General features: G+C 43.0%; 2 protein-coding genes across 11 annotated transcripts in view; one reads left to right on the top strand and one right to left on the bottom strand.

The window, feature by feature from the left end:
• The first annotated feature begins 603 nt into the window (after positions 1-603).
• Positions 604-11,952, top strand: RNF146 (ring finger protein 146). Of its 3 annotated transcripts, none has more exons than XM_056342941.1 (3): positions 606-764; positions 6,439-6,595; positions 10,181-11,952. In XM_056342941.1, exon 3 carries the CDS (start codon positions 10,182-10,184, stop codon positions 11,238-11,240), a length of 1,059 nt encoding a protein of 352 aa, XP_056198916.1. In that variant the 5' UTR covers positions 606-764; positions 6,439-6,595; position 10,181; the 3' UTR covers positions 11,241-11,952. The 3 variants fall into 3 exon arrangements, with proteins under 3 accessions (XP_056198919.1, XP_056198916.1, XP_056198917.1); XM_056342942.1 differs by lacking the exon at positions 606-764 and adding an exon at positions 1,278-1,678; XM_056342944.1 differs by lacking the exon at positions 6,439-6,595 and having other exon boundaries at positions 604-764.
• Positions 11,953-14,001: 2,049 nt separating this feature from the next.
• The window catches only part of ECHDC1 (ethylmalonyl-CoA decarboxylase 1), a 41,735-nt gene continuing 31,571 nt past the window's right edge, over positions 14,002-24,165 (bottom strand). For all 8 annotated transcript variants that reach the window (XM_056342950.1, XM_056342952.1, XM_056342945.1 and 5 more), the window contains one exon: positions 14,002-17,349. In XM_056342950.1, coding sequence (XP_056198925.1) covers positions 16,944-17,349 — 406 coding nt within the window. In that variant the 3' untranslated portion in view covers positions 14,002-16,943. The remainder of the gene's footprint in view (positions 17,350-24,165) is intronic.

Raw genomic sequence — 24,165 nt, 5'->3', positions numbered from 1 at the left:
AGAAACACGCATAGGGAGGCTTCACCACTTCCAGACCTCTGCTGCCTGGAGGGGTGTTTCAGGGCTTGCTGGCAAGCTTTTGGTAGCAGAGGGGATACCCCTACCGCGTCACGATTTACTTTTTATTTCGCATTATCCTGCTCTGACTGGATTGGTAACGAGGTAATTTCTCCAGGTCTAGCCTGTTTTGCTCCTGCCGGTAACCGGTGAGGGAGGGGAGCCCTCCCCGCCCTTATCTCGACCTCTCGCCGTTTTCTCCGGCCGGGGAGGGCGGTGACAGGGCGGCCTCGGCGGGCACCGGGCGTCCGGCCGGGGCCAACGCGCCACACGGCGGCTTCTATCAGAGCAGGGGCCCCGGGAAGGCCGGGCCGGACGCCCCCACCTCCCGCCGCGCTCAGCCGTGCGCCGAGGCCCGCCGAGGCCCCCCGGCGCCCCCCCGCCCGCCGTTAGCCCAGCGGCAGCCGGGCGGCGCAGGCGCTGCAGACCCCGCCGCCATGGCGCGCCCCGCCGGCACCGGGCGAGGCGACGTCACGCCGTGGCGTCACACACGCGCGGGCGCGGCCCTCCCCGCGCCGGTGAGGTCGCCCCACCCTCTCCCGCTGCCCCTCCCCGGCCGGCGCGTCACAGTGGCGCGTTGCCCGCCCCCCCGCCCCCCCCAAGTCCCGCGCGTGACGTCGGCGCGTCCCGCTGTCCCGGCGGCGGGGCCGGAGGAGGCGGCAGGTGACGGCGGCGAGTTGAGCAGCGCGAGCCGGCCGGCCCGGCGGGTAAGTGCCTGACCGACCGACCGGGCGGGAGGCCGCGGCCCCGGCCCCGGCCCTGGCGCCGCCGCGGGGATGGGGAGAGGCGGCGGCTCCGCCGCCACCGACGGCGGCTCCAGCAGCGCCCCTCCGCCGCGGCCGCCCGGGGCGGCGCTGCCCGCGGCGGGGAGCGGGCGGGCGAGCCGGGGCGGGTGCCGAGGCCTCGCCGCGCGGGCGGGCGCCCTGAACAAAAGGCCGGCGAGCGGGGCGGAGCGGTGCGGGCCTGGCGCGGCTCCCCGGCGGCGCTGAGGGACGGCCGTCCCGGCGGGCAGTCGGGCCCGGTATTGTTTTGGCGGGGGGTGGGGGGAGCACCCGCCCCGCCCGCGGGGTCACGTGACGGGCGCTGGGGCCGCGGCGGCGCAGGGCGCTGCCGGCCGCCCCCGGTGCCCCGCCGGCGGGCCTGCCCCTGCCCCCGCCCCCGCCCCGCGGCGCGGCAGGGCACCCAGCAGGCCCCGGCCCCGCGGCCAGCCTGCTGGTCCGCCCGTAGAGCCTCGCGGGTCCCCTGCGCCGGGCCGGGGCCCGCCTGCGGCCGGCGGTTCGGCCCGGGGGCGGTTCGGCGGCTCCCCGCGCTCGGCCGGTGCGTGCTGCGGGCCGGGGCCCCGGGGCCCCGGTTTCGTTTTGTTCGTTACTAAAATAGGTCAGGAGCATTAGCTGCGGCGGCGTCACGCGTGGCAGAATCCCCTGACCGACCGAGCTCAGCGCTTTAATTCTTAGACCGATGTGCAGCGCTTTAAATGATGGTGCGCTGGCCGTTGTCACTCGCCTTTCAAAATGTCATTGCCGCGGCTGGCGTGCCCCGCTCGCTGTGAGGAGCTGCGTGAGGCTGGGGTGGGAGTCGCACGAACAGGCGCCGGAGCCCAGCGCAAAGCCTGGAAAACCAAGTAACTGGTGTTTTTCAATGGAAGGGCTTTTGTTTTCTTTGTGGTTGATGGCCTCGGCTCAAGTGTTGGGGTTGCATCCCTTCAGAATGTTAAAATGGGACATGAAAATAGGTCCAGCTTGTGGTGCAATACATGTTGCCACCACTGAGAAATTATTACAAAATACTTAGTAAATACGCGTTTTCTTATACAGATGGGAGAATCAATGTGGTAAAATAGTGAAAGCCAAATAAAAGCGTGGGGATTTAAATCTTAGCATGACTTTTCTGTGATACGAATTGAAATACCGTAGATTTTGATAATGCTGGTGAAGTGTGCAAGTGTACATTGAAGAAGTACAAGGAGAAGTAGGGAGTGGAGTTCTGAGATGTTCTGCTTTCATCAGATTTGTAACACTAAAAATACAGCCCTCCTGCTTTGGTATCTGCTGTCTCTGGACAGCAGGGTACTTAAAAATAGTTCCTAAAGCATCTCTAAAAATGCATTACCAAAAATTACAGTTTGTAGTAGTGTTGAAGACACAGTGAAATCTGAACATCGATTTGGTCATTCTGAGTAAATCTTAAATATTGAATGTTTGCAATAACTTACTTGATAGTCTTGTGTGGTTACCACTGTAGTTTCTTTCCAAGTGAATCAACATACCAGTTGTTTAAATTGCTATAATACAGAATATGTATGAGTGAAAGAAAAAGTTCTGTTGTTCTTGTTTCCTTCAAAAAATATTGCATCAAGTAGATGTAATTGAATTGCCATTTATTTAGAGAGCTGGAACTGCAGTATTTTTAAAGGCTGTTGAATAGTAGATTCCTGGAATTAGTGGGGGAGAATCGTTTTGTTGAAGTTGATGCCCACCCCCGCACCACATATTAATCAAGTCTATATATATCTGAAGAAATGTTCCTGTACTTCCTTTGTTTCTAAAGCATTGATCACTTTAAGATGAACTGGTTTCTAATTAATTTTCCACACAATAGCATTATATTTCAGTGAGAAACTAGTATTTTGCGCTGTTAAATAAATTGAAATAGGCTATATGCTTGAAATGCAAATTCAGTGCTTCAATTGTAGCATAGGAAAACCACCTCATTTTGAATAAATATGTAGCAGTTCAGTACTGAAATGGTTGACTGTTCTGTTCTGCACTTGACTATTCCCCTGTGATTCAGTTCATATTGTACATATAAGGGTTGGGGTTTTTTTATTGATGTGTAATAGCAAAGGATAAGGTATGACAGGCCTCATCATAATCAGTATTTCCTGAAGATATTCTGAGTTTAAGAAGCATACAGAAAAGTAGATGAGAACAGGAAACAATGAGGTTATTTATCTGTAGTGCTCTCCAGTGCCCAGGGACAGGGTAAAAAATAACTGATAGGCTCAGTACCTTGAGCTGATAGTGTATTGACAGTAGCAGATCTTCAGACGGGAGAGTGATTTATTCCCCCCTCCTGTTTAAAAAAAAACAAACAGCCACCTTCCTTCTTCCCACAGTGTTTGGCTCATAGTGACTTGTAGGGAAGGGCAGAATTCTGGGGTCCTTTTTCCCCTCCTGCCCCCCCAATAATTGAGTTACGAGTTAGGGAGCTTGATGGAAAAATCCAAGTATTTAATTGCAGAAGAGCATTTACTCTTTTTGAAGTAATACTGTAGCTTCTGAGTTTTCTATGGGGGGGGGGGTGATGATGATGAATTTGTGATAGCTATTTTAGAGTAGTCTGTACAGAGTTGCAGAATTTGTGAGAACATCTGTCATTTGCGATAAGACTCAAATAATAGACACTGGGCTGGTTTGGTTAGAAGCTGGTGTTAGCTGAATATAGCAGTGGTTTGTTCTTTTTTGTTTTTAAAAAGCTAAGCTTTTACTTGGAAGATTTCTTAAGACTGTAGGTAGCACTTCATCAACATTTAGGAGCTGGCTTCTTACATATTTACGTTGTTGGGATTATTTTTGTTACTGTTGCTGTTTTTGTAAGGAAATAGGAAAGTGGGAAAAGCTGTGTTGGGTCAGATAGTTTACTTGGGATCCAGTGGGCACATTTGATGGAACTGACAAGAAATGGTTTCATTCCATCTTGGTCTAGTAAAAGCTTGACATTCTTCTTAAGAAGAACCTGAAATCATTGTGGGAGATAGGTCTGGTAGGAAGTCCACAACTTCAAAAGTTTCAGGTTGCGTGGAAGAAGCGGATGTGACTTCTCCCAGCAAGCATTCTGAGAGATTTTCAAAAGGACAAAAAGAACAGTTAAATACTGGCAGAGCCTCCATTTGGGAGGGGATGTTGCCCAGTTTCAACGCTTTCTTCCAATCAGTGGGATTGTCTTTCATCTGTTGCATCTTGAATGAAAGATTTAAAATCAGTGTGTGATGATAGGATACATGGATTGTGAGTGTACACAATGAAGGGATACTTGCAAGTTGTTGTAGATAGCGTAACTCCTCATACTACATGCTTTTCTAGCATAGACAATTAATTGCCAACTATAGGACACAGCTCTTGCCCACTTGGCTTTAAAGGAGGCGTCATTGGCCAGGAAAGGGGGTGTGTGTAACCACAAGTGTCTTTTAGCCCATTTACTAAAATTTTCAGAACTGGCTTATTAAATAAATAACAATGTCATGAAATGTAGAAGTTACCTGAAGTCAGTTTGTGAACTAGCTCTTCTTAAGAGCAGTGCAGCAATTAGAAAGTTGCCTTACCATAATCCTATAATTACGCCCTAATTGGATTCTTCTAGGTATAATTACATACCTTGGACATGTGCATGCATTTTTATTTCCTAAGAAATCTGCCAGAAGTGACCCAACTTTTTTCTCCCATCACCACCTAACTTTTGATTTTATGATGTGCTACCTCTAATAGTGTATTGGGAGAAGTAGTAGACTGCAAGAGGTAGTAGATAAAAGGCTTCAAGTAATACCTACAGAAGTAACAGAAAAGCCAGCTCCTAAAATGAAGGACTGACCACCACACCCACAGCATCCAGTTTGTTGCAACCTTCTCTTTGATCATAGCAAACGTAGTATCTTTTCTGAGTAGATTAGAAGAGCCAAAATTTTAATGGTGATTGCAGCTCTTGGTTTCAGATTGATGTGTGAAGAAAGGGGAAGCTGCTAGAACGATGAGGGGAGAAAAGGTGTGGATAGGCTTGTTAATTTTTGCATTTTTCCTTAGGAACTCTTTCTAAAAATAGCTGCGTGGAACGTTACATGGAGCTCAGCTATAAAGAAAATAACACATTTGAGTGATGTGTCTTATACTGAAGTCATCTGAACATTTCACTCTGATGTTAGTAATGAAAAATATTCAATCGTTCGATGAAGGACTATAGCACAGAATACTATGATACGAAATGCTCCATGCTCTTTCAGGGACATACCGCTCCTTGACTTTACTCTTACGCGTCTGCTCTGCACTGTATTTATACAGAAATGATTCTTTCCTTGAGCAAATTGAAATCCAAGACCTTACATTCTTGGGTCGGCTTCAGATCATTCCTGTATGTAATGTTTTGCAGCAGCTGGAAATTGTAGTTAAAAATGCTTAAGAATCTTGAAACCTACGGCCCAGAAGGAAGATATAAACTCCGTAGCTTATCAAGTCTTTTTACAGAGGATTCCCAAATACTTCCTGTAACTAAGGGTGGCCCTTTGAGGCCAAGACCTTCATGTTTAGGGTGTGAAAATGGGACAGTGAAATCTTGATGTTCCCCTTCTCATTGAGATTGCAGATTCATACTTCGCTACGGTAGAGTTATTTAAGTATTTGTTAGACACTTAATTGGTTTCTAGTGATTGCGATGTATTTGTGAAACAGCTTAGATTCTGCTTGATGACATATGCAAAATGTATTGTGACTGATGTTACCTGTTGGCCTGAAGAGGGGTATATTACCTCAGAGGTGTGGAAGCTGGGTTGCATCCTTGTCCACTTTTTCAAAGATCGCATGCATTCATTCCATGAATGAACCTCAGAGCCTTTCAGCACTTTATAAAGAAATAAAGGAAGATCCTAATTATTCCTTTTTTTGTTTACCTTGTAAAATATCAAGTCTAGGTCATAGAGTTTGGTTATAAGCCAGTATGAGGACATACATACGTAGATTTATAAATAAAAGTGCTGAACGCTTCTGAGGTTCGTTCATTAAATGAATGCACGTAATCTCTAAAAAAGAGGACAAGGATGCAAGGCTCGGAGCTACAGGCTGCTTGAAATATGAAGGACCTAGGGGAAATCACCTGTTTGCATGCCGTTTTCTCTTCAAGCATTTGATACTAGTCCCTGTTAAGAGACAAGATGACAAGCCTAGATAGTCCTTTGGAATTATATGATATTGATGATTTTATGAACAGCTTTAGGAAGCCATTGTGACTTTTTAAACTCTCTGAATATAAGGAGTAATTTATTAGAGATTAGATTTGCATAAACGTAACATGCTTTTAAGTTTGGTCTTGTTTCTCTTTTTGTGTACGTGGTCATTTTATGGAAATAAGCTATTCACTTAAAGAAAATTGCCTTTTACAATACTTCAGAAAAAGATAATTTGCTTAAGTAAGACATCAAAATAATTGACATCAAAACTGTGGGCCAAAATTGATAATTGGAAAAAAATAATTCTGATGCTATTTTTGTTGAAGATAGCCTGCAATCAGGTAAATGAAATAATAATTTGTTTTCTGTAACGGGACCATGGCATTGTGTTTTGCTTCCTCATACCTCTGTATGCAATTGTAATGGTGATATTATTTGCTTTCAATTAGCTTGCAGAGAAGCTGAAACACTGTAGTGTACCATTGGGCAGGACAAGTAAGGAATGAGCCAGCCTTGGGGAAGAGGACCTGCCGTCCTAGCTGGAGACATCTGAAGAGAGGACATTTTAGTCTTGTGGCATGCTTCAGTAGAAATTACTCAGAAAAAGTAAGCTGCTTTTTTGTTACTGGGCTTATACTTGTCAACCCCTTGACAAGACTGCTTAGTTGCAGTTAGAATTTGACCTGGAGTTTGAAAAATTACTCCACTTTGAGATTGAGATGGTTTTGTGGGGAATTACTTTTTGTTCCAGTAGAGTCATAGAATGCCTGGGGTCTTTTCATATAGATTTATACTTTACCTCTTCCATATTTTATGTGTTGATGAAGGCGCTCTAGGCTGCGCACCCTAAGCTTACAAATTAAATAGATGTTTTAATATTAAAAGATTAAGAAAATCCACAAAAGGATAATAGAGAGCGTGGATCTGGCAGGGTTGTGGACTAGCACCTTTTCAGTTGGCTTTAGGCTTTATTTATGTTAAAATGCAGTATTCAGATGCTTATTTTTCCCTTATTTATACCTGAATTGAAGATCTAAATACTTCAAATAAATTTATTTTTAGAACTTGTCCTTGAGTTTGATAAATTGTTAGCCTCACTAATCAATAATGTAATTTTCCCTGTTACCAGAATTGACTTAAGGGAAACCAACCCTCCAAGAAACCAGAGCTTTACTCTTTGATATCAGTTCTAATATGCAGCTTATTTTGATTAAACCTTGTTCTAAAATATTACTCCTAATTGGAGGAAAAATATTCTGTGATTGGTTTTTAGTTCTTAATACCATGAAGTTACAGTGAACATAGGCCTAGATGTTTTTCCTCCTTTCTGAAGGATTACCTCTTCAATAAAAGTCTACATACACATCCTCATACCAGCTTATAAACAAACTCTATGACCTACATTCGATACTTAAAAAGGTAAACAGAAAGGGATTAATTAGGATCTTCCTTTAGAAACAAAAAGTGAGACAGCATTGCCTTAGTTGATATGAATCTTCAAGTGCATAACTGTCCTGCATTCTGAGCACATGCAACTGCAGTTGTGCTTATCTTTTAAGAGTTTTATGTTGCTGTGTAGCACTAGCTTAGAGATAAGGGTTTACTCCTCCAGCTGTATTCATTTTACACATAACATTTTCATCCGAGTCATTAAAAATCACATAGGAATTTCAAGATAAGGCATTTACTCCTTTCTTTCATTTATTGTCTCACTGTAGTAAGGAATCAAAGAACCCCCAAATTAATGGGTGACCTATTGAGCATAGTTCAAATGTTAACGTTTTTGTGCTTTCAGTGAACAGGTGAGGAGGTTCACTCTGCTTTTAGCTTATGAATAAGTTAGTTTATGGTATCAGAATTTGGTTTGTCAAAATGCATTGCGTTCTTAACCCCAGCGTTGCATTTTAATCCCCTCCAAAATCTTAATTACAATACGCAACTAACTGTATAGAAGTTACTTATCTACAGGTTGTTTTAATCCTTTTTTTTTTCACTGAAAAGGATAACCTTAAAAAAGTATATTCAGGGAGAAGCAGCTTTTTGTAAAATTGTAGCATGGAAGTAAACATCTCCGCTGCTGTGCCTTTTTGCACAGTAGTATCTCATTATAGGAGCACTTGAAAATTCAGATCCTTTACCTCAGCTGTGGTTAGTGCAAATTAATCAATACATGGATTTCTCTTCTAATTCTTCTGTCGTGAGATACTGGTTGGGTTGTATTCATAGGTATTCTGAAATCTCAGTAGCTTTTCTTCTCCTCTTTTTCTAGCAAGTTTCTTATTATAAACCCCTAGTTTTGGTGTAAAATTCTGTTGCAAAATACAGCCTCAAAGATGCGAGGAAAGAAACGTATTCCAGCATTATTAGCATGGATCTTGTAGATAGATGTTTGTACAGTGAAAAGACTTTTACCAAGTGGTAGGTAATGCTCTGTCTGTATCTGGCATGCTGATTTAAGAGCTAGTATGCAGATTTGTCTTTAATCTCAGAGAAAGAAATTCAGATATGAAACTGAAACATAGGTGGATACAATTAATGTGCTACTTCAGGAAAAAATATTTGAGCAGTAGAGCTTTTACAAGAATGATTTGATAAAAAAGGATTAGAGGCATTGGTCTTTCAGGAGGAAATTGTAGTGATAGAAGGGAACAGACAGCATACAGAAATAAATTTTTAAGTAAACAGCACTTAATACATTATTCTAAAGATAAATACAGATACTGAAGCATAAATATTTTTTTTTGTCAATCCCAGCAATGTATTCATAAGATGTTTAAAGCAGTGGAGGCTTTCACAGTAACCCTTGGCGTTTTCTCTTAAGGTAACACATTCTGCTAGAAATGTGTGCAACACTAGAACAGGCCATCCAAGGAGGCTGTGGTATCTCCATCCTTGCACGCTTCAAAACAAACCTCAGCTAGACAGAGCCACAGCTGATAGTATTGGTGGCACTGTCATGTGGAGGAGACTGGACTACATGACCTCTAACGGTCCCTTTTGGCCCACATGCACGTGTTACAGTTCTGCACAAACTGTTCCTAGGTGCTTGTACAACAAAAACTACTTTCACTGAAAGGGTATTTTGCCGAAGCCTCCAAGTTCCTTGGGGATTTAAATGAAAAAAGGCACCTCTTTAAGCCCCATACCCCAAATCCCATTCTTCACCCTCATTTGGTATCTGGTGTTTGGTTTTGATTTCTAATAAATAAAAACATGAAAAGAAAACTACCATGAAACAGACTGTGAAAAGATTGCCATGGCAAAAATGTAGTTGAGAAGGCATTTGCAAATTTAGACTAGAATTTTCAGCTACTGAAATCCTACACAACACCAAAGTGACACAGTTTTACATTCCCTGTTCTCTTACAGTTGGTTACAAAACCATCTTTAATGACAGAAATAAGATATGGCCAGAAAAGGTAAAGGCAATGACTTCACAAACTAAGCAAATCAGTTGTGTGTCTTCTGTGATACACTGCTCCTTATGCTGTGCTGCAGCGATTCCTTTTGAGATGCACACGGCTACATCAGGCAGTTCACTTGATGCTTTTGCCTCAGTTCTCAAATCTGGTTCTTTCTGCATTCCTGTGGTTGTTCTGAGCCCAGTTGGAGGGATGGTATACCATGGTGTATGGGGACTAAGAAACAGTGGAAAAATACTTCACCCAGGTGCTGCTGCCAGGCATATTTCTTCTGTGGAAGCCTAGACTGAGGTACTGTTTAGGCAGTCCCTTAATCAAACGAGTTACCACCAGTAGTGTGAAGAGAGAGTGTTTTAAGTTCAGTGTTTGCAGCTGTATCACCTCTTGAGGAAAGAACTATAGCTTCTTTAAATTTCCTGAGGAGGCTCTGAAGTAACTGGCTGGCTGGAGGTTCATTAATCAACACTACTTTAGACAAAGAATAGAGGAAATTCCAAAATTTGCTTTCTGACTTGGCATGATAATGGGCTGAAAATTAAACAGATGAAGATTGGTCATTAGCAAAATAAATTCTCCCAGTACCCTATTTAGTCTGTCAGCTCAGGAAACGGAATGTTAACCTGTCAGTTTCTTTGAGTTGAGCTTCATAAATGATAACTTACCTTAAGGTAAGAGTCTCATTCTGTGGATGTGGAGGTCAAAAGTGATGCAAGGTGCCAGTTTAGATTACACAATAAGCTGATTTAAATCTGTCTTTGATCCTTTGCAGGATGGCTGGCTGTGGTGAAATAGATCATTCGATCAACATGCTTCCCACAAATCGGAAGACAAATGAGTCGTGTGCTAATGCAGCACCTTCCCTGACAGTCCCCGAATGTGCTATCTGCCTGCAAACATGTGTCCATCCAGTAAGTCTGCCTTGTAAACATGTTTTCTGCTATCTCTGCGTGAAGGGAGCTTCTTGGCTTGGGAAACGATGTGCACTCTGCCGGCAGGAGATTCCAGAGGATTTTCTTGACAAGCCAACCTTATTGTCACCAGAAGAACTCAAAGCGGCAAGCAGAGGCAATGGAGAATATGCTTGGTACTATGAAGGTAGAAATGGTTGGTGGCAGTATGATGAACGTACCAGCAGAGAGCTGGAAGATGCCTTTTCCAAGGGTAAAAAGAGCACTGAAATGCTAATTGCTGGGTTTTTATACGTAGCAGATCTTGAAAATATGGTTCAGTATAGGAGAAACGAGCATGGACGCCGCAGAAAAATAAAACGGGACATAATAGATATACCAAAGAAGGGAGTGGCTGGGCTGAGGTTGGATTGTGATGCTAACACTGTCAACCTGGCAAGAGAGAGCTCTGCTGATGGTGCAGACAGCACACCGACTCTGGGGGCTGCAGCTCTGCAGCCTCTAGCATCCATTTCTGCTAGGCCCCTGCCGTCACTAGATGGTCAGCTGGTGAGTCCTTCAACGCCATCGCCTGATGCAAGTAATTCTCTAGAGAACTCTTTTGCCCACTTGCAAATAAATGGAGACAGTATGGCTGAAAGGAGTCATAGGGGAGAGGGAGAAGAAGACCATGAATCATCATCTTCTGGTAGGGTGCCAGCCCCCGACACCTCTGTTGAGGAGACCGAATCAGATGCCAGCAGCGATAGCGAGGATGTGTCTGCCCACATTCAGCAACGCCCAACCTCTGTCCAGCAGAGACACTTGAACGCAAATGCAAGCCAGTCAGGAGCAGATAGACCAGTGGGAGGTGGTGGGGTGGTAAACACAAGTGTAAGATCTAGAAGGCCAGATGGACAGTGCACAGTCACTGAAGTGTAAATCTAGAGCCATGTGATTAAAAACTCAGTCCTGTATCTGTAAATTTTCTGTCCACATTGGCATTGCACTTAAACCTAGCAGTGTGTTTGGTGGGAGGGTGGGGTGAAGGGGAGAAACAGATTTGGCCTGTTTAACTTAAGTCTCTTAACATGTCTCAGCTGGAAGACTCTAACTGTAGGAAACTGGGTTGTCCTGTTAGTGGTTTGAAAGCTGCTTAGCAATGCCCAGTTTTCTTGGAAACGTCTTGTGTTTATTTTGTAGCATTTTCCCCTTGGAGATACTCAATCCCTTTTTGGCCAATGTATATCTACTGTACAACTTGAATTGTCTTCATTATCTGACTGTTGCATTAAGTGTCTTACTACTTTCTGCATGGATTGATGTATGAAAAGAACACTAAAGCAATGTGGGAGCAGGCAAGATGTTGGGTGTGAGCAGGATGCTTCATTTAATGTGAGGAAATAGATGTGAGTTTGGAATTAAAATGTGTTTTTACTAGACAAGAGCAATCATTTACCTTCCTTCAATGGAAATGTAAAAATGCTGTTAACTTTTGTTGCAAATCCTTACCTATATACACTCTTCATGGCATTTTCACTGGCTTTGCCATCTAGTCCTTGTAGTTTTGTTTTTGAGGTCTTTCTTGATCTGTCTCGTTTTTGTTACGGAATTTATAATTTAATAAAACTACATTTTATCAGTAATCATCTCAGATAAGTCTCCAGTTTAATTGACCTTCACTGGAGGAACTTTAAAGAAAACTATCATGAAGCAGCTTCCCGTGTTTGCCAAAAGGGAGGACTGGCTCTGGGTGGTATCTTGATGTTCTTGCATCCCTGACTGGCTGTCTCTCAAAACCAACACTGTAGAAATATGTCTTTCTACTGAAAAATCATGAGTTTCAGGCGTCACACTCGCACAAGCTTTAACGGTCACTTCTCATCTGAAGAGCTGATCAACGCACTTCAGTGTTACAGCAGGCAGAAGTACCACACACAGCCTTATTTTCAGAAATGCTGAAATAAAAGAGTGTAAGGAAGTTATCAAACTTGACCCTATAACAAAGAACGCTGATGTTAAGGACTGCATTGCTGTTCCTCTGTTCTTCACAGGAAAACTAGTCGCAGCCTAGAAAAGGTAGTTTTGTGCTTGTATTAGCAATCTTCCATAAACTGACTTCTGTGTATTAAAGAAGGTTAGAAGCCAGATCTTGAAAAGCACAGCTTGTCTTTTCTGTGTATAGCAGTTGTATAATTTCTCAATTTGAAAAACAGCATTAGTTGATTTATGGACTCAATCTTTAAAATAAAGCTTATACTCCAATTCTTAGTATATGTATTCCTGAATAGAAAGGGACAGTAGCTGATACATAGGTAGTACACATCTTCAGACAAAAGTTGCTGTAGCAAACAATCATTTGAAGGGAATTAAAAGGGCCGATTTATAAAAATGGTAAGATTTAAACTGTAATGATGGCTGATAGCTCTACTCTTGGGCAAAGCTGTGCCAGCCCTCCAGTTTGTTTCCTCTGCCCACAGATGAGATCAGTCAACACAGAAAAATGCAGAGGAGATTAGGATGGAATAAAGAAGATTTCCTTCTTTCTCAGCTAGGAATGGATGCTCTTGCTCACAGATTTTTACTGTCATCTTCCAGTTCCATAAGGAGCATGGACTTAAAGGAAACAGGATGGAATGGGGTTTTTTTTTGTTATTTGCCAGCTGTCTTATTTCTCTGTTTCGAGTTAGCACACACAGTGACTCTCATCAAAGTCTGACTTCGTGCTGCAAAAGCTTTCAGTAAGAACACTTCTGCTGTGTGCACACATTTTACTTCATGTGAGGGTATCTGCTGTTGAAGAAAGCAAGAAGCAAAATACAAGAATTTGACTTGTTAGATACATCATTTCGTTATTTTCTGCCCAAATAGTCTACAACTACTTTTCAGTGATTATTCTTGGAGGTTCTTGACCAAAGTAGGCAGACCTCTTTAGCTAAACACCCGTGGTGCTGCTTTTGGCTCCTGCTGGCTGACTGCAGCTGTGAAGTACTAAAATTATTAAAGTACTAAAATTAGTTAAAAGTAAGGCTGGTGAGAGCTTAATAGCCAATCAGCAGAGCGGCAAATGCACTCCCCAAATCAAGCTAGCAAAAAGTAGTAATGGGCAATTCTCATATTTAAACCATTACCTTCAGTAGGAGACATCTTCTCCGTCAATTTTAGCTAAGCCACAGCCACATGGCATTATGTGGTTTTCTGTAACGCCATGCATTAAGTAATTTTCAACTTGTACAGCATAGCTAAGAGAAATGCACCGTGGAGCAGAATGGAAAGAAAAAAGGAAATTAAAATGCTATAAAATATACAGCACATCTTCATTTCCGGAACAGATAACCACAGATACAGGAATCCTATGTCATGGTAAAAAAACCCCAAAAACCCATGATGAACCAAGCATTGAGCAAGAACATCCAGCTTACCTAGATTGCCCGTTGGGTAAGTGTACTTCTGTCAGCAGCAAATACGATAAAATATCTATATGGCTAATCACCAGTGATCACCAGTATCCAGCCTTCAGATACTGGGTGCAGAATCCATGCCCCCATCGAGCACTCATGCTGTCCTGGGTCACAGGAAAGGGAGTAAGCCAGGCATTGCACAATGTCATAGGAAATCTAGCTCGCTGAGGGGGGAGCTGGCAAATGAGCCCCTAGGAAATACAAAAGCTAGCACGCCGTTTAATTAGGAGACTGGGAGTATATCAGTTTTGAGGTTTCTAATTTATTTTGTGCATTTAGTGCTTGCTTGTTTTTAGGTCATTTCTGAAAGGGCACAAAAGCTGAGATAAAGCTTACAGTTTTTAACAATTGCAAAGAAAATATATAAATGCTTATCAGCTGCTGGTTACAGGTGTTTGTTGCTTTAAGATGATAAGCAAGTATTCTATGAAATAAAGCATTCAGGTTTTAAATTGGTAAAATGGGATTCCATTTCATCTCACTCAGTCTGGATCTCTTGTCCTAGCGCTAATGGTAATTTAGTTAGGCTTGTTTTCATACAAAGGGCTGTACTTTTTGAACAGAAAAGAAACCAGAGAATATGGTGTTAGGCTGCTCACAAAATCCTTGATCAAAACAAACACCTATAATTATCTTCAGAATCTCCTGTAGCTATGTGTGGTATATTTGTGATTCCAACAAAATTAGTTTCTGTAACCTTTTCTGAAACTTTTCCAAAAGTGCCTTACTCAGTGGGAGTTAATTTGTCCTATTCTTAGAAGCAAATGTTGGCCTTTGATACAAACTGATGAGGATGCCTGGGGAATGCACTTGCTGAAAGGAGAAGCAAGCTCATTGTCTACAAGTGAAAATGGAAAGAGGTCCCCAATATGTGTACATGCAGAGTTTCACTTACTGGCAGCACAGGTCTAGTTCAAAACATGCAAGTAAAACAGATTCTGCTTCCCTGCTACAAGCTCCTCCCTTTTAAATATATACCACCCAGCGCACAGAATACACTGAGTCTTACAGCCTGTCACCTGAAAAATAAATAAAATCATTTATGGGTCTTGCTCAGGTTCTAAGCAATTTTCACACCCATTTTAAAAACATAACCACAGTGTTAGTAATGGCAAGTTTATTCTCGTTACTAGCAAAGACATAACCAGTTGCCCTTTAAAGCACAACTTTTTTGACTCACAACAACATGATGTGCTGTTGCTTCAAAAAGTTTGATGAATGTGGACTGGAGTGTGCTTTGTAGGTTCAGTGATGCTGGCAGTCTGGAATCCCTCGTAAGTCTTGGGGAACTTCATGAAAAGCAGAACAACTTCATTAGGAAATGGTCAAATTCTGCCTGGCTATATTAAAACATCTGTACTTCAGAAGTAGTGGGTTTTGAAGTCCTTTAGAGCATGGGACAGAATTCAGCTGCACAGGGGACTAACTGAGCTACTGGAAAAAAAGGGGCTGGGCAGGAGGAAAGAGGCACAAACCAGAGCGCTACTCTCTCCTCGTGTTCCTGTTCCTGACTCTTCTCTAACCTGGAAGTAAAAACTTGAGTTATATTTTTGGGGAACAGAGATTTGAAATCTTCCTCCAGCAGCAGCTTCAGCTGTGTAGGCAAACACGCAGGACCAACAGGGCAGAGTAACCCCCTATTCCTGCCTGAGGTGCCAGCTCAGAACACATCTCTTTCTTCAGCATTTCTTTTGGTTGCTTCAGGCTATACATGCTCCCTGCTGCGAAAGCCATATAGTAAAACATCTCCAGCAGAGCACAGCATCTGCTTGAAAGCTGCAGAATTTTAACAGGCAATTCAGGTCTAATTCCCATCATTGATCTGTCCCAAGATCCTCACAGGTGTGTACAGTTACCTCACTGTCTAAAACTCTGGAATCTTGCCACACTGTAGAAACCATAACATGTATTTCCATCCAAGAACTGCCTCCTTTTCCTAAGGGATTTTGTTCCACATATCTTACGCTTGGTCAGAGTGAGAATGCATGTCAGTGGCACATAGCCCAAAGCTTCCTCCTTAATATGCTCCCCTAGAGTTATTCGGTCCTGGGCTCAGATCTCAGCCCCTTGCTGCATGTAGAGACAAGTGCATCCTAACTACCAGTATAGGAAACTCCCAGTCACGGATATGTCTGCATGTTCTTGCTCTCACAGATATTTCATTTTAAGAATAATCTGCCGAAGCAGGGACGCAGTGTCAGTTCCTCATTTCTAAAGGGAAAGCCCTTCCCACCGAGTTGTCTAATTACTTGCACAGTCACCAGCATGAAGTGCAGACCGAGTTCCAAATCTTCTGGTTTGCCCAAATATGCCCTACCAGTAAAAATACTCTGAAGTAAGACAGATCCACACACAAATCCTTCCAGAATGCTGAAGCACTCAGAGCACCCAGTTGGTCAAGGACATCCCATTTTGGGGCACGATACATCACAGCCTTCCAAGATTTCACGTAATCCAAGACTCTATGTAAAGAATCAGGTCAGCAGCTTTGCACATGCTCAGCAGCATAGGTCCAGGCTATGGGAATGTGTGGATGCATATGTAGGTTGTTGGTTCCTTGAGCAGTGAGAAGATACCTAAATACATTTGAGGACCTTAATCAGTGTCAGTGAACGAGGGCTGCAAGCTTCTCAGTAAAGTAGAAATTGTCCTGTAAAAATCACCATTAAAATTGAAGTATCATTGGATACACTCAGCAATTACACAAAGAACTGACAAGATGAAGAAATAAAACCAGTCATCTCACCATTTATCATCCCTTCCAAGCTGCTTAAAGACACTGGTCTTATGTGGGGGAACTCGGATTTTGCAGCTTTAGATGCACCTGTTTCGCAAATAAATCTCATATATTTCAAGCAATTCATTTCCTTACCAGTTAGAAAAACAAAATTAACTCCGAAGAAAATAATCTTCAGCCTCATTCCAAAAGAATTATTGTTCTATTCTCAGCACAGTATTTACCTTCACATAGTAATTTCACTAATCTCCATTCAGTGGGTAATTAGGAAGTAAAGAATGTGCCAGGGATTTCTCTGTGGTTACACACCAAATATGTCTGCCTGACATGAGCAAGAATGTTAATGCCCATTTAAATGAGCAGGTCCTTAGATGATTCCGTTTAATGCCTGCTTAGTGAAAGCTTTGTCTGCAAAAACATCAAGAACATTTCTTACGCATCTGACCATCATTTATGTTTTGGTCTTTTAAGCAATGCCTGCAAATTAGCAGGCCCACCCCATACAGTTCCAAAAATGTCCTTCTCTGTCCTTAGGGCAGCTTCCACTGGTAGCTCTCTTCCCGCTGACACCACCTTTTTCACAGCCCGAATCACGCTGGCTGGACCCTCTGTGTACTGACTCAGCCAGGCTTGGGCTTCTTCTAACGCTGCGGTTCCGTCTGAAGATGACAGCGTCTCCTCCGAGAGCCCAAGGCGCAAAGCTCCCTCGGGATCCACCCGGGCAGCCCCGCTCAGCAGCCGGAGGGCAGCCCCGCTGCCCACGATCCGCACCAGCCGGGCAGCTCCTCCCCAGCCGGGCACCAGACCCATGTGCTTGTGGACGAATCGAATTTCACTCCCAGGTGTCATCAACCTGTCAATGAAGAACAAACACGCAGAGCTCAACCCATGCACGGCTTCCGCTTTCTGCTCACCGGCACCCAATTTTCTATTTTCTCTTCCCCTCTGCTTCCAAAGGCTGATACAACTTGACAGCACTTCGACTACAGCCAGAGCTGGAGTGCCTCAATTTTTACGTCACCCAGCACCTTAGCCGCAGCTTTTTGGCACTTCTCAAAATCAGATACATAGGCTGCCACAAGTGAAGATGCTTAGTGCCCACACTGATACCTGCAGTCAGTTCTAAACAGCATTTGAAAAGAGAATTGCAAGCGGAGGGTACATTACACTTATTCACAGTGTCAACACTGCCTTGTTAATTCCTGTCTAAACCAAAAAGGGTTTTGGTAAACACCAAGCAAACTAACGCACAAAACTTAGTTCTCAAAGGGGTGGATCATGATCTTAGTACCAATCTGCACCAGGAAGGTTCTGTCAGCACCCTGGTGCTTGATTAGCACAATCGGATTTTTTTGTTGTTTTTTGTTCCGTGCTTTAGAAGGTCCTTGAGAGTTTGATTTCTAACTGCTCACTACAGCAATGCAAGTCAGGAGGAATGCTCGACTTATGGCTCACAATGTACAATAGAATTGCTTTCTATTCATGCTTACAGTGCGTAATAGAATTGCCCCCCTCCAGAAGGTAAAATCACGTTTCTCTTTTCAAACATTTCACATCTTTGCTTCTTCTCTACAGCCTGTCACCTCCCTTATTTAAGAACACACCCTAGGGCTGATTAAGCTATCTCCCCAGAGGAGCTCTGCTGCAGCAGATTGTACTGTCTTCACATAGTGTTCACACAGACACGCATTAGGATAGTAGAAAAAGCCCCTACAAATAGAAACATATAGAAAAGATGTACAGAAATAGAGCAATACTTGCTCTTTCTGAAGATGATGTTCTGTGGTGTGGTTTCATGCTGCTGTTTATAAGGCAAGGGATGTAAATTACACTTGTGAAGTAGATCAGCTTCTACTTCAAGCACTAATTGGCTTTCTGAAGATATATCTTGTAATACTGAGATCTACACACAAGTGTGTTTCCTAATAATGCAGGTTTCCATAATGAAAATACCAAGGTGAACAACTTTAAAAGGGGAAAGAAAAGGAAAACCTTTAAAAATGCAACTACTTCTAGGAACTCACTTCTCAAATCTGCTTAGTTATTGTTAATTGTAAGTTTGCTTGGTTGCTTTTTACTTAACCAGAGCACCATCAGCATTCATGCCGTACTACAAATCACCAGGGCTGAAGAGATTAGGCTGTATCCCAGACCCAACACAATGCACAAAGGCAACAGCTGACATGCCAGATTGCATGAAAGCCTTTTTGTAGAGATAGTGGAGGAAGGTTGTGTGACAAAAGGAGGAGAGCAGAGTACTGCAGGGGAGGAAAGGCTTTTAGCTAACATTATTAGCAAGTGCTTCCCAAACCCAGCAAATCCCAGGGAGCTCAGGCCTCTCCTCTCCAAAAGGGCTCTGCAAGTATTCCAGAACTCCTTTACTGGCTCAGCTCACTTTGCAATTTGCTAATACTCAGTGTCCCACTGGGAAAGCAGTAATGAAAACATTATTAAGGGTTTAATTCTAACTGTGCTGAGCACTGTGAAGCATTAACAAAGGAGCGGTCATACACAGCCAGGTATCCGATGCTAGACAGTCTGTAGGCAGTCTCCTAAGGCAGACGCCAGAGGTTGGTAAGACAATGTTGTGTTTATACATTGAATCTGAGACTGTCCCAGGCACCTGGGTTCAGGCCTTAAGGACGGGCATTTCAGGGAACATCCTGAGGGCAGTCCATGGACTTATCGGGGAAGCTGGGTCAACACAGTCTGAAGTTTGCATGGGAAGTCCAATTTTACGTTAGAAACACAGCCCATCCCTCAGCACCAACATGAAAAAAGTTGAAAACGCGCAGTATGTAGGAAAGGCTCTGTTACCCTAGAATGTCTTCACCTCCCTCTGAGAAAAATGGAACCAAACATGATGAAAGGAGAACAAACGACTGACAGCTAAACCCAGAGAGGCCATGAGACTGTAACTTCTAGAATAGGATCTCATCACGATTCACCCCTCCCTACAATGCTCCTTTGAAAAAGCTCCACAGAAAATACCGAGGTAAGTGGTGATCAGTAGAAGGTATAAAAGTAGTCTTGGACTGCCTTCAGGCTTAAGAAAGGTATCTGTGTTTTTTCAGACTTCTCAACTATGAATCCTCTCCTGAAGTCACACCACACACAGAAACCATCCATCACTGTCTTAGGTATACCACTCACTTCCAGTCCCCATGCCCAAGGAAGCAGTGGAGACCTGAGCTCAGATCTGAAGAGGCATACACTGCTGCCAAGCTAGCCCGGGATCAGCCTCTGAACATCAGCTGCAGCCTTGCATAAACGTTTCCCTTTTCGTTTTATGAAATTAATTGAGTCTACCTTCTGAGACATAACAGATCCGATCTCCCATTAGATGAATTTATGTAAGAAAAGTACATAAAGCATTACTAAACATAAAGAGGCACACATCAAAAAGCTGAAAAGACCGAACTACTATTCTATTCCTGAGCTGTTTATACCTTTTTCACCTTGTACTGGCCCTGCCTGAGACAGAATAGTAGATGAATACAAAATGAACCCCGATTTGACTCAGTATGCCTGTTTTTGTCTTCCAGGTCAAGAGAATTAAAATCTGGGTCTCCTGTATTCCAGAGGAAGGTCATACTCCTAGGCTCCTAGACACATGCCATCCCTGCCCTTAAAAAAAAAATCTGTTGCATGGCAATACTGAAAAAATATGTATTAAATGTAATTAATGTACAAAGTAACTGAAGACTTAACAAGCAGAAAAAATTTAGAAGTTTGAAGGGCAGCAAAATCCTCACAACTTAAATTGGAAATAAGAGGTTAAGGTAGGTAATATAAGCACCAAAGTGTAGCTGAAACCTTAAGAACACTTTATTTCCATGTTACAACCACAACACCACCCCTAGTAAGAAATCACAGCCACCATGGGCCACATCCAATTTTGTGTTAGTCATCCAAAGCAAACAAGAGCTACAGCAAATGTTCTTGCTGTACATTTTAAAATGTTCTCAGATGCACTACATGTTACAAACCCTCCACCTTTGATCAGAGGATTCCTTCGCTCTGTGACATCTCACTGCGCCCACAAACTACCAACTGTCACATCGCATCACATCACCAGCAGCAACGCACATGAGAAGAAAACCTTGTTTGCCATGAACAATGCAACCTAACAAATCCCACCCGTTAAACATGTATGCTTGCTTCCTCAAAGGCAACACTTGCTGTGAGCTAACAGTTACGCTTTCCTTTGCTAGCGTATCTCACAGCTACTTGAAGCTGGAGCAGATACAGTGAAAGCGGAAAATGCAAACAAAAATGTAATTTCTCAGTTTTTCATACCTGGTTTTATAGTACTCATGTTACTGAACTGTTTCAACAGGTATAATCAGTTCCCTGGGCAGAATTAAGAACTGTGCTGGCCCTTACCTCATCATTTCCTGGACTTTGGGGTTTCAATTATATTCAGCATTCTGACAAGGCAAAGGCACTGGTGAAGTTTACTAGGGAGGAACAAATACCATCCTCTATTTTATGCATTTTAAAAGCTCCTACCACTATGCTTCTGAAACCCATGATGGAAAAAAAAGGATGCCTAAAACATTAAACATGCTGTCAGCAACCTGGAGTTTATTCCCATCCCTGTTTGACTCCCAGTGTCACATAAGGACACAGCTCCTGACTTCCAATCTTCTTTTGGCTGGCGTGAGACTGGCACACCACGGAGGGAGGCAGCCGGCATCACACAGTGGTGCAGAACCTGGTTCTCAGCTATAGTTATACTGAGAAAGGGCAGCCAGAACTGCAGATGACTTACCTCCCCAACAAATACTTTGGCCTCCTGTTCTCAAGCCACCAATCAACATAAATAATAAGCAAACCTTCTGCCTTTGGGTCATATAAGTTCCCACACCAAATCTGCTACCTTCTTCTATAAATTTTGGTAAATATGAGGGGATTGAATCAAAGCAAAATAGAAAATTCTCCAAAAACAAGAGCCAAAGGCCTTGGGATACAATTAGAAGACATCCATAATTTTACCACGCTGTAGAGAAAAGTTATAGAAATAATAAGAAATCTTCAAATAGAACTAGACATTCTTGCAAAACATAGATGCAAGACATTCAGACACATGAGAAGCAATGGCCATGGTCAGCCTCATGTGTATTTTGGCCGACTGCCATGTCATTACTTAGTGAAGACAGCAAGAATACAGTATCGATATTAAAGGCTTTCAACCAACCATCCAGACCAAACATGCAATTATTTTAGGCACAGGAAAGAAGAGACGTTAAAGAAAAAAGAAAACCACCAGTAAAATGGTAACAGAAAAAAGGTTGTCAAGGGCCAAACCTTTGTTTTAACCAGCAAAGAAAAGAAGAACAAAGTTGACGTACAATCCCATCATATACTTTCCCAAACATATGTTTTTCTAATATACTCATCAATATGGCATCAGGTTAATTAACTTGTTAAATTAAGAAACAGCCATGCTATGCTGACATGTGGCCAAACCAGCTTTTTAAAACAATCACTGCTGGGGAGTGCAAGTTCAAGAATTTGTTAGAGGTCAGGTATGACACTGCCTGTGGATACCTGTTTTTATCACACACATGAAACTGTCAGCTGGGCATGAAAATTTGATGATCTTGCTTGCAAGTAGCAAAAGCTCAGGTGTAACTAGTTTAGGATTTTAAAACTTTGCTTGGTAAGTTCTGCCAGGACAATCCACAGTGGCAGCAGCTCCCAAATGCATGCTGGATCTTAAGTGAGCAAGAAAGCCAGTCTGTTGTCCACTTCTTCCCTGTCTTCCTACTTTACCTTCTCAACACTCCAAATATAATCCCTGTCCCATCACTTTACCTGCACGTTGCACCTCATTGTCTCACTCCATCTTCCTTACACTTCCCCAGCATCCAAAGGGGCACAGGAGATCCCAGTGTTGGTGGTGGGCTCTTGCAGCAAGTGACTGTGACTCGGGCAGCTGAGAGAGAGTTACACAGGTAATAGCTAGAATCTGATCTCCCTTCTCCTCTTGCAGATGCATGCAAAACCCAACTGAAAAACCAAATGTGCTGCTCTTATACACAAAGTGCTGCTGAGCACATGTAGTAGATGGGATGTTTTCAGTCAACTAAAGTGTTACAAAAAGTTAAAATCAAGCAAGGGAGAGTTGTGATTACTGAATTTATTGCATCAGAGTAAGAGCTACCCATTCCTTTATCTGCACAACAAAAGCCCTGATTTGTGATTAAACAGAAGTCTATTATTTCAGGTTGGTTCAGTGTACCACAAAAATGAAGTAATATTTTCTAGACAGCATACTACATCTCTGGCTTTGGAGCAAAAAAAAACAAACCACAAAAAACAAGCGTGACAGTGTATGGCTGAAACACAGTAATTGTTAACCGTTCAGATGAGGCAGAAGTGGGTAGCTGGATGTGAAAGCATTTCCACAGAAGTGAGAAGTCACCTTGAATCTTTCACTGGAGGCAAAAGTATTGCCATAGGCATCTAGAGTTCAGTACAATTATAGGATCTGAGTAGCTGGGATCCCCTGTATTGTCCATCATGGCACATGAAAATCAAAGTCCATCTGTGCCTGAGGAGATGCAAACCTCTGAAAGCATCTTCAGCCAACAGCAGGATAAAGCTCTTCCTACGGCCACAAAAAGCCTAAGCAAACCTATGATCAGTGGCTGCAGCACATGCTGGGAGCGCCTACCCTGCCCAAGAACCCAAGTCCTGGTGGTGTCCTCTGATGCTTCCAGCACCTGTGCTGCAAATGCAGCCAGCCAATTAATTCTAGGACCTTCAGTTCCTCGGCTCGGGCAGGGGTGCTGAGGGATCATGCCTCAGGCAAGTGGGAGCCCTACAAGCTGGGCCATAAGAGCATTAACTGGGACTCCAGGCGCTGTTAGCCTGCAGCTTGGGCAAGGACCATTGCACAAGTAGTCAAGCACTGCTGCACATGCGTGCTGTCTTCAAAGGTTCTTGTGGCACTCGCTGCTGTTTGGAAGTCTCCAGGCTCACTGCCTTCTCCCCATTTTCTTTAGCATGGCAGGTGGCCCTGCAAGTTTTGAAATGTACTTAATGCTCAATCCAGCTCTGATAGCTGCATTCTGAATCTTAAGAGCCAGAAAGATATACCAGATATCATGTACCTTCCCATTTAATATATCTAAAACGTATCCTCTCCACTATGCACAGACAGATGTTAATGTATGTTTGAGAAACTGCAGAACTTCCTTAGCATTAAGATACAAATTTGTGAGGCCCTTTATATGAATGCTCCTTGGCCATTTGCTGCAAAACTCATCCTTACCTTTTCAAAAATCTTTTAACAACAAAAGTAACTCCTGAGTATAGCCTTGAAAACAAGACCTGAATATGAACCACTGCCCTGACACTGTCACAAAGCCACAGAAAGCCTGAAATTAAGAGTACCGACTAAAATAAAGGCTGCAGTTCATCCCTGCAGAGACCTAACCTGGAAACCTAAATACTGATATTTAATTACATGACAAAATTGTGTTCTAATAGTGACAACTTGTCTTGTGCAAGTATTTAGTCTCTCAAAATATTCTTAGGACCATAAATCTTATTGGAAAGGCTAGGAATACTTTCATTAGTCTTTAACTGCAAAGTGTACAGGGGTTTATTTTAATTAAAAAAAACCCCAGTTCTAGCCTTGTTCAATATTCCAGTACAC

This window comes from Falco biarmicus, chromosome 6 (assembly GCF_023638135.1).
Source record: "Falco biarmicus isolate bFalBia1 chromosome 6, bFalBia1.pri, whole genome shotgun sequence".
NCBI lineage: Eukaryota > Metazoa > Chordata > Aves > Falconiformes > Falconidae > Falco > Falco biarmicus.
Note: the sequence above shows the minus strand (reverse complement) of the source record. Positions and strands in the feature narration are given on the sequence as shown.

Bases quoted from the DNA above. Each gene is read 5' to 3' on its own strand.
- RNF146 (XM_056342944.1), top strand. From the start codon at position 10,182: ATGGCTGGCTGTGGTGAAATAGATCATTCGATCAACATGCTTCCCACA.